Raw genomic sequence first — 10896 nt, forward strand, 5'->3', positions numbered from 1 at the left:
GTGTGTGTTTGTGCAGCTGCAGCAGGCCCAATCCAACCAGTTCGAGCATCATGTCCATGTGGAGTACGAGTGGAGGCTTCGCCATGATGATCTTTACGATAGCGACGATGATTTTGACGACAAGGTAAATATGGCAACTGACAGCTGCTGAATTTTCTGTTTGATTGTTTGCTGTTGACAACACAGCTCTGCTTTAAAATTGGTGGCTTAATGCTCCAAGCTTTTTGATCTAATGCAGAAGTCTTAGATCATACAATAAAAGGACCAGTGTGTAAGTTTTAGGGGGATCTATTGGCAGTATATAATATTCTTGAGTATGTTTTCATTAGTGTATAATAACCTGAAAATAAAGCCTTTGTGTTTTTGTTTTTTATTCATTAACCAAAATGTAGTTGAGTCTAAGACCATTTATTGCAACAAGAATGCCTCATCAAGAATCATTTTAACTGCATGAATCTCTCCCTTCTCCTCTTCCGTTTCAGAACGGTCCAGTAAAGAAGGAGCGCTCCTCCTCTTCCTCCTCCTTCACCTCCTCCTTCTCCTTCTCCTCCCGTCCCTTTAGTTTCAATCAGTCTTCCTCCATCACCCCGCCATCCTCTGGAGCAGCTGGAGGAGGTCTGCTCAGTGTGGGGAGGAGGCTCGCCATGGCTATGGAGCTCCACAGCCGGCCCTCTGGCTCGGCCTCCAGCCCCCCTCCTCCGCCCCCATCTTCCCCTGCACCTCCGCTGCCTCCCAGGGTCAAAGGTGATCTCAGATTCTGATTGTTGTGTGTTTTATTATCATATCTTTAATGTTTCCAAGTGTTTCTCTGTCTTCATCTTCCTCTTGACTGGAAAAAAACACATCTTCCTTCCTCATTACATTTTGTTGTTTGTGCTGAGCCTGGCAAGAACCAGCAGCTGGATATATGCCAGCTGTTACACCAAAATAGCCCTCTTTTTCTTGTTAGGCTTTTAATGTGACACATCACATGACTTTCATCGACAGATGTTTAAAGACAGCGATAGCGATTAAAAAAACATGAAAATAGAAAGTAATTAAATTTAGTTTCTGTTTATTGTCTCAAACACACATCCAGCTCAAATGGATAAAAACAACATCTTGCATAAAATATTACATTGCAAACAAAGAACTTGGTCCACTCTAACACGCTTGATTCTTAAAATACAACGCAAGTTTCTAGCCATGCTAGCTCGGTGGCTCTAGGGATGGCAATGTCAGTCTGTCGGCCGGTTGACCATTGTGGTCCAAACTGAAATATCTCAACAAAACTACCTGCAAAACTGATGACATTACCATCAGTTTGCGTTTAATGCTCATTAGCAAATGTCTGTATTTAGCTAGTCTGGCTCACTGGCCGACTATTTTAGTCAAAATTCTTCTCTCCTTCTGCTGTCTTCCGACACTATTTTCAAAGCTGCGTCCAGGGCTTAGCACCACCCAAGATGATTGTGATTGGTTTAAAGTCACTACCATGGCAGTAGACTCTTAATCTTGTTTGTAATCATCCAGCCAGAAGAACTCTTCAGGAATAAAGGACATTTTACTTAAAAGTGTAGCCCTGGAAAAATCAGATAATGAGCAATAAAACGTGATTTTATCTTCATTCTCACTTAAATCCTATAACAAACAAATTCACACAGATGGTTGAGTGTTGAACAAGAGCAGATCAGAAAATGGGGAAGCTTCTCACTAAAATATCATCAAATTTACTTAAGAAAATCAGAAATAAAGACCAGATTCTGGGAACAAAAATCAATCTTCCATCTCTATTTTCTGTCTTCCTCCAGCTCCCAGTGTCCCTCCTCCTCCCCCTCCTGCTGCTGGGGAGGAAGGAGAGGAAGAGGGGGAGGTCTTCTTCCCCCTGATACGAAACAGAAAGTCTACCACTCCCCCTCCAATCGCAGTCCGACACAAGAGGAGCTGCTCCGAGTCCAGCAAGCATGGTAACATCTGAGAGGCACACTGCAATTAATCTGTCAGAGTGATAGTGTGTTATTAACTCTGTATGTGTGTGTGTAGATTACGGGTTGCCAACCAGTCCCAGGATCTATAGCGGCCCAGACTCCTCCTTTAAGAAGTGTGTGTGAGTATCTGAGACACAATCCCATTGAATTTAACAGAAATTCACATTTTATGACAAACATATCTAAGGGAACAGTGCTTCTGATTGGATCTGTTGTGGAATTACGTCACACCAGCCCCGTTGTCAGAAAGTCTGGATTTCCCATTTCCCAACTACCTAATATGAAAACAATCTTCCTTTGTGGCTTAAGTATAATCATTCAGGCACACTATTAAAAAAACAAATAGATCAATCAGAAACCATCAATACAACAACCTTGTGGTGATCACACGTGCATAAACATTAAAGGATCACTGTGATGCTTTTTACTCCCACACTCTGATCTGATCTCCTGAAGAAGATTAAATTATGTCGTAAGATGCTGTTTATGTTGTCTGAATTGTGTTTATTCAGTAATGGAAGAAGTAGTTTGTACTTACGTAACAGTAGCAATACCACACTATAAAAATAGTCACAATCTAGCCTACAATCATAATTTAGCAAAAGTAGAGTAGAGTAGTAGTAGTATAAACAGGAAATACTCAAAATTGTACTTAAGTACAGTTTTTGAGTAAATGTATTGTATCCACTGAATTTATTGTTGTAACAAGGTTCTTATGTTGCCTTCATGGCCAGAACTATGGCTGCTCAGCAACAAGAACAATAAGGCGCCAACTACAACATCACAAAGGCAGATCATACCTCAATAAGCAATATCAGTGGATCGTTCTTGCTTCCTTGTTAGACTGTTAGACTATCATCTACAGGCAAAAAGAAAACAGAAATTATTAACAAAACAAACATTCTTTTCCAGGCAGTTACACATATGCACTTGCTAAAAAGCATGATTGCACTTACTGTACCATGCTCGCTGGGTGGGTCGCACTTGCACCTCAGGGGGTGGGTCTGCAGTTGCATGATGGCGGAAGTAGCTCAACTCATCTGAAAAAAAAAGAAGATGAACTGTAACACCTGAACAAGTATTGTGATTGAAAGAGCGTGAAAAGTAGTTAATGAGCAAAGAAGTTGAACGGTTATGGAGAAATTGGTTAAATAGACAGCTAGAGGTAATGATTAATAGCTGAAATAGGTAGCTGAATTAAACTGTTGTTGTACGTGTCTTAAAGTAATGGATAAATGGTTGAAACATCTCTTTATGCCACTAGCAGTATGAAGGCAAACATGACCAAATCGACTTAACATTAACACACAAACCTTACATAAATATACACAAAATGTAGTATACTAATGTACACATTTGTATGGAGACGGGCAATATCTAAAATAGTTGCTTCAACCTGTTGAAAGGCAGTTTTCTTATTTAATTTATCTAAATAAGTTTGAAATAATAAAAGAATTTGCCACACTGTAAAACCTTCTAAACTTGACAGGAAACTCTGGTATCTTCATCATTACAAACTCGTGTTGTTTGTCCAAACTTTGTTCAAACTCTCAGATCCCAGAGTAATCAGAGTTTCCAAAGATTCAAAATATGTGTCAAAATATGGCTGGATTTTGGTGAAATGTGTCTAAAATGATGCAGCAGATGTAAATTATTTCCATTTTATGGGAAGGCTGAGCCATAAAAACTTTGTGTGTCTTAATATTTCACTACTTTGAAACATCATAGATCTCCGAACAACATGATACACAGAATGTTTTTCTGTGTGCTGAAGCTCGAAGAAGCTGTAACTGCTGAACAAGAGACGCTACTACTGACCTCTGGTGGACTGAAGCTGAATTACACCTCAGATGTAAACCTGTCTCCTTTGTGTCTCCTTTGTCTGTGTCTCTCCAGTCCATCTTCTCCTCTAGGCTCACTGGCTGAACGACCAGACAGAGGTACCTCCTGTCCAGAAACATCATCTAGCTTCACCCTCTCAGATTTACATGTTTTATTTGTCTGGAGTCTGATGGATCTATCATGTGTAACTGTACTTTATAGATAGGTAGATCATTGTTAGGGCCCAGGGAGCTGTGGAAGAGGATTTTCAGGGAGCTGATAAAGTTAAATTGTTAATTTTAGTGTTTAATCCAGTAGTTTAAAGAGATTAGTTTACATTTCCACCTGTGACAGCACTGTATGAAGTAATTTTTCAAACAAGATTGTCCAATATTTGATGGTTCATACTTCTGTGATGTGGGAATTAGATGATTTTCCTGATCTTACATTATAGTAAGCAGAATATCAGAAAAAAGCAATTTAAAGACGTCACCTTCAACTTTGACGTTACAAAGGAAAGTTGTCACAAATATATAAATAATCTAAATCTGCTAGTTTATTTATTATTAAAAAGACAACTAACCTCTCAAAATCCTTAAATTAAAATATAATAAATTAATGAAATGGGCGACCTGTGAATTTGATTGATCATCTGCCATTGAATCTATTACTTCTACCAGGCTGCATTTACCTCTTTTGATGTAATTCACATTTAAACCATTACTACACCACTTCAATTTTCCAACCTGATTTCTAATTCTGTGGTTTTTTTCTCTCCAGTTTATTGTTAATTTATAGTTTTAATGAGAAGGTGGAGTCGGCTTCAACCAGACCCTTGTTATTTGTGTCATAGCTGCACTTTTAAGTATCCTGTAGCCTAATATTGGTTTATTGTTAAAGTTAACTCAGTCAGTGTTACTTTTAAAATAGTGACCTACATTTAGGCTGAAGTGCTTGCTTAAGTTTTAATATTTTCATAATTAATGTTAGAACTGATCATATTTCTGACACAGCTTCTCCAACTGTCTGATTTAGCTGATATTATAAATTGTTGGCTAATTGTATTTTAAGCATGATTTAAAAGTATATACTTTACATATCTTGGCTGTCTTCCGATCAAATGATGAGCAAGCAATATCTTTAGCTGCCTTTGAGACACGAACATGAACTACACATTCCTTAAAAAAACTTCATATTGAAATATTTACATTAATTTTTCTCTCTCTGAGGTTTTCGGAGGGCAGACAGTGATAGTAGCTCCTCCCACTTCCTGCAGCTGGACAGTAAAGCCCCGCCCAACGGGTCTCCCACCAATCAGCGCTCTCAGAGCTTTGAGAATGACAGAAGAGGCCCCGCCCCCCAGCCACTTCCTCGCAGATCATTGGTGAGATCTTCAAAAACCTTTAACTCCTTAGCAACCATCTAGAACAGGAGTCGACAACCGTTACTATCTGAAGAGCTAGTTTATGCCAGAATGAAAAACTAAAGCCGGGGAAAAAATGTATTTCAGCTCTTTAAATGCAGGAACCACATCCTGTTATTTAAAATTAGTTATCAATATTAATAGGTCTAACTGACCATTCATTCATATGTTTTACCACAAGGTGGCTGCAGTAGGCCTATAGGCTATTTATGATTATTTGACTACTTTATGTAACTTTGCATTTCCAGTACAGTGTTTTGGTGCATTTATTAAATTATACAAATACCGCAGAACGAACATTCTGGTAAGCCAGCCAGTAGTATTTGTGATGAAAGCATCCAAATTTACTAACACACTATTTAATTCTGTTTTCTTCTGAGATTTTTCTTTTTTGGAATTTGAATGCATAGCTTCATATATTTATTCGATTTATAGGCTGCACATTTTTACAGTTGAATACTTCTATGATGAGTTTAGGCATACAATAATAATAGAAAAATGAAAAAAGTTATTCTATTGAAATAATTTGTCAAAGTCGGGGAGCCACTAGAGAGGGGCTAAAGAGCCGTATGTGGCTCAGGAGCTGCAGGTTGCACATCCCTAGACTCACCCTAGAAACCACATTACAACACTCCAGCATTACCAACTGCCCTAGGAACACACATTCAGACATTTAGTTACAATTGCTTTGACAGAGAGCATATTTTTTTTCAGAGACATCATCTTTTTCTAAATATTAGTAATATTTATTACAATTAATATCAATATTGTTATGTCCATCAGCCTCGTGGTGCAAAGAGCCGTCGGGTTGAGGCGCTGTATGACTGCCAAGCCGACCACCACGATGAGCTGAGCTTCTGCGAAGGGCAGGTGCTGGTTGTCCTGGGACAGGAGGACAGTGATTGGTGGGTAAGTATCATCATCCTGCACTCTGATTGGTGCTCTGAAAAAACTATTGCAAAGTGGCCTCCGCTGTCCTCTGAGTAATTGAGCGTAGGCTAGGGGCAATTGAGGTTTAAGAGTCAGTCAGGTAAACATGAACAGTGTTTGTTTCGTTAAATAAAACTGTGACAAACCCTCATGACAAATATGACTTATGCTGAATAAAAATGTATCTTTGAAAACAAAAGCTATGATGAAATATATTAAAAATTTTGTCAAAGAGTAAAAAATAAACAATGTGAAAGACTATAAGCTATAAAGTCTAATTTAGCAACCTTAATAAATTTGCTAAATCACACACTGTAGCAACTTTTTAACTAAAAGTAATTTTCCACTGCCCAAAATTATCTGTTCTTCAGAGCCTTATTTGGCTGTTTCACCTGCTGTATTTCACTGAAGCTGTCTTTGCCAGTAAGGGGGGGCGTGTCCAGAAACCAGTCAGTATCTGGTGGTCCTGGGCTGGTGTGGTTGCACGTGATCTGTGGTTGTGAGGCCGGTTGGATTTAAAAAAAAATGTATTTATCGTTGAAGTTTACAGACACAGTGCACATTGATAAACATTTCTGTAAATGTGCCAGTTTAGCCAGCTTGGCTAATGTTCGACTGTAGTCCCTGGGCAGGTGTTATTGCAACTACATAAAATACACTAAAACAGGAACAACAGTACTTATAGACTACAATTTTAAAAACATAAATCATAAAACAAAGCACTCTTCAGGTGTTTCTGAATAATTCACAGACTGTGGTCATGGCCGTGATTTTAAATTCAATTTAAATTAATTATATGTTTCACAATCTCTAATAACAGTTGGCCGACTATTCCATGTGTGAGCTGCTCTCACTGAAAAAGCTGACTGTCCAAAGGCAGTCCTCCTCATACATTTTACATTTTTTTTTACGTTGTTGTTCAGTGTATCTAAAGATAAGCTAACATTGTCAAGGACTGTGGATGTTACTTTCAGTCAGATGTCTTTCATGTTGCGATCCGTGAGAATTAATGCAGGCTTAATGTTGCTGGCCAATCATCTATATCTTCCTCTATTTGTTCACTAGAGGAGGATTACTGTGTATTAATGTTATCAGATTATTTTAGCTGCTGATGTCAAGGTATACCCACAGTGAACACTGTCTATGGACTATTATCCAGTACAACCAGGTAAACAGTGCTTTTTCCACTAGCCTTTGGATAGACAAGAACCTGTAATCATGGAAACTGTACGTAACAAAGATGGCGACAGCTGTGGTCTCAGAGTGCTTAGAATATATAAAAATGAATAAAAATGTAAAAAGCAACACAAAAATGAGACAAAACTAAAAATCAAGTGACCAACATCTGATTAAAACTAATATATATTTCTGTCAAAGACTAAAATTTAATCAAAATCCAGATTTTCTAAATGTACAGTAAAAACCTGTTTTGTGTGTGTGTGTGTGTGTGTGTACGCGCAGCATGGTTACATAGAGGATGAACCAGACCAGAGAGGTTTGTTTCCATCCTCCTTTGTGCAGCTGCTGTTAGACTGACACCAACCTGGACTGAACCAGACCAGGACTGGTGCATACCTTGGACCAGTACAGATCCAGATCACATCAGTCAACTAGGATCTCAGGAGAATCAAATCAGAACCAAACCAGATCAGTACTGAGCAGCAGAAGCTGAACCACTGATCTGCGATGGACCAGGTCAGACATTCAGGTTTTTGTTCTACTCCACCTCCTGGACTGGACTGATCTGGTCCTGACCAGCTCCAGCATCCTGCAAGTTTACATGACCACGGCCTTCTGTTACCATGGAAAGGTTACAGGTGACCTTTTAGTGAAGAATCTAGACCAGATTTTTGTGGCTTGGGTCATGTGATAAGGTTGCCATGGAGACAGCCTTGCACACACTGATCAACTATGATTCACTGCTGATGCTGACAATACTTTTATTTATTTAAAATTAAAAATATTATTTTATTAAGCTTACAGATGCCTGCAGGTCACTTCAAAATCTGCTGGACTTTTATTTTGAAGTTCAACCTAACAACTTTTTTTCTGCTCTAATTTATTTTTATGTATTTGTAATGTTATTGATCCTGTGGCGACGCCACCACACAAGCGGCTTCTGTCCCATTTCAGGCTCAGTCTCCTTGCAGGGGCAGGGCTCACACGGTCCAACACATAACCAGAGCACAAAGGATTGTAGGATTCTGAAGACCAAAGGATAAATACCAGTTGTCTGCTCTAAATTCAGGTGACATCAGCCTGAAATGGGACACAGCTGATGCTTCCAGCTGCCTTTGATGTCACAAGATATCGCAACGCCTCAGTAAGTACGGCAATGTATTGCTGCCACTATTACAAAAGTAGTTTGCTCAATTTCTCAGTAAAACAAGAACATTTTCAAATTATTGCAAGATACCTTCCATGCAACAATGACATGTAACAAGAGACCATTTACTTAAGTAATGAACTGTGTGCTAATTTGAGGTACTTTTACTAGACTTGAGTATTTCCATCTTATGTAAATTTAAAATTTTTACTCCACTACACCTCAGAGGCAAATATTGTATTTTACAGCTTTAGTTACTCTTCAGATTACAACTTTTCATACTCTTACTGTGTAGTGAAAACCAGAGGTGGAAAGTAACGAATTACAGTTACTCGTGTTACTGTAATTGTGTAGTTTCTTGTGTACTTTTTTAAGTCGTTTTTATGATCTGTAATTTTGCTATTACTTACTTAAGTATTGTACTTCGCTACATTTTAAATCACAGCCGTTACTGAGTAAAAAACAAATCATGTTTGCGCATGGCTCAAAGACAGGACTAACTGTGACTCTTGCTGCGGAGAGTCCCCAGTTAACTAAGTTATGTATACTCTAAGTATTTTTTAAATGAGCTACTTTTTACTTTTACTTGAGTAGATTTTTATACCAGTAGCTTTATTTGTACTTAAGTAAAACTTCATCAGTGTAACAGTACTTACTTAAGTACAATATTTTAGTACTCTTTCCACCTCTGGTGAAAACCACATATCTCCAAATTTGGTGATTTTGAATGTGAATCTTTCTGATAAACTGAAGTATTAAGTGTCCCTTTATGAGGATATTATCCTCCTTCTTATGTTAAATAAACTATAAATAAATAAACCCCCTTGGATTAGGTGGAAATTTTGAAGTAAAGTTTTGAATTGTAGTGGAGTATTTTCAGTATGGTATTGCTACTTTAAGTAAATAATCTGAATACTTGTTCCACTACTGCTTATAACTTTGTCTTAGTATAACACATTTCCTATTATTGACAAAATAGTAGCATATATCATTAAAGCCGAAAATATTTGTTTTAACATACCAACTTCTTAATTTCGTGACGAAAAAGGTCTAATGATAGAACAAGATACAGTGATATGTGGTAATAACAAAAGTTTCTTGTGGTAGGAATAATTTGGTGTCTATTAACATCGAGAAAAAATATCATAACTTAACATAACATATTATACACGAAAGTGAGCGGAATCTTTTTGTTATTATGGTGGCAGCAATACGCCATGAGGAACGTTTCCCATCTGGGTTTGATTGTGTCAACCTTTTACCTCCAGAGGTTTTGATAGAAAAACAAAACTCAAATTTTGTTTCATCTTTTTTTATTTAATGAAAAAGGGACAGTGGTGGGTGTGTTGTTTTGAAATATCACAGTGCTTATGTGTGTTTGGTAACTATGAACGAATTAATTAACTGATGATCAGCATGTTTGTTTGATAAAAGAGAAAGAAATCAATTTCATGTAACAGAGTCACAGTTTAAACATGAATGAGTTGAGTTAAAGCTATGATAACTGTACACACATCTTGTTTGGTCAGTGGACGTGGCTCTGCACTAACTCTAAAGATCATACACAGCCGTTTATGATGGAATTACCAGCAGCTGATTGGTTGATTTAATCTGCCGGCATTCTTAAATAATCTTTACATTTCCTTACTGCAGGAAATCTAAAAAGCACAACTTTGGATTTATACTCACAAGAAAATTATTATTATTTTTCCAGTGTGAGCAAGTGAATGTTTTCACTATAACTCAGTCTGAAAATTCCAAAACCTTGCATCCAGATGTTGAGTCCAGCTCAGTACTCCAGAGGGCAGCTGCTCTGTCATTTAATGGCTGAATGTTCCTCGTAAATTGATAATTGCCAGCAGGAAGTTTTCTTGAAGCAGCCAACAATGTGTTAAAACAAGCAACAGACGTGTCTGATAAACCCACAGCTTCAGGTTACTCAGCAGTCAGGTTTAAACAGACCATGCGACTTGTTCCAGGCAAACAGGGTTAAACTCTAAACTGCAGCCGAGCTAATGACAGAGCAACAGCTGTCTGATGATGATTCAGCATTTATGATTATTTATAGGCCTCAGTCTGATTCAAGCTAAGTGCCTTTAGGATTATGTGACGGCGTCCCCTTCTGACAGCTGCATGACAGTTTTTTGTCAGGAGAGACTGACTTAAAAGTGTTCTCCTTTAGCCCCATTTGTGTGATCAATACAGTGGGAGTACAAAGACACAGAGTTGTTGGACAGAGTTCAGGGAGATGATGGTATGTAGCCAGGAGGAGTCTATGATGGTGGGCTTTTCACTCTGCCTTCTAGTGTGGCTATTGGAAAACCTTCTCTGCGCTTATCATTGTACCGGCAAGTTTGTTTGAAGCAGACTGAGGTCTTTACTGAGCGATTTCACACCGGCAGATGGGTCTGAATCTGGAAATTAGCAGT

At 38.1% G+C, this 10896-nt stretch overlaps 1 protein-coding gene across 2 annotated transcripts in view; it reads left to right on the forward strand.

Annotated features, from left to right (window-relative positions):
• unm_sa1614 (un-named sa1614) overlaps positions 1–10896 on the forward strand; it is a 29982-nt gene that overhangs the window by 17890 nt on the left and 1196 nt on the right. The window contains exons 21-28 of one of the 2 annotated variants that reach the window (XM_038696136.1): positions 17–124; positions 483–744; positions 1791–1946; positions 2023–2086; positions 3864–3907; positions 5018–5172; positions 5995–6120; positions 7603–10896. The exon at positions 7603–10896 is cut by the window's right edge and continues 1196 nt beyond it. In XM_038696136.1, coding sequence (XP_038552064.1) covers positions 17–124; positions 483–744; positions 1791–1946; positions 2023–2086; positions 3864–3907; positions 5018–5172; positions 5995–6120; positions 7603–7677 — 990 coding nt within the window. In that variant the 3' untranslated portion in view covers positions 7678–10896. The other variant, XM_038696135.1, reaches the window with a different exon arrangement.

This window comes from Micropterus salmoides, unplaced genomic scaffold (genome assembly GCF_014851395.1).
Source record: "Micropterus salmoides isolate LMB-PRFRI ecotype aquatic unplaced genomic scaffold, ASM1485139v1 Ms_hic_scaffold_4, whole genome shotgun sequence".
In the NCBI taxonomy this organism is placed as follows: Eukaryota; Metazoa; Chordata; class Actinopteri; order Centrarchiformes; family Centrarchidae; genus Micropterus; species Micropterus salmoides.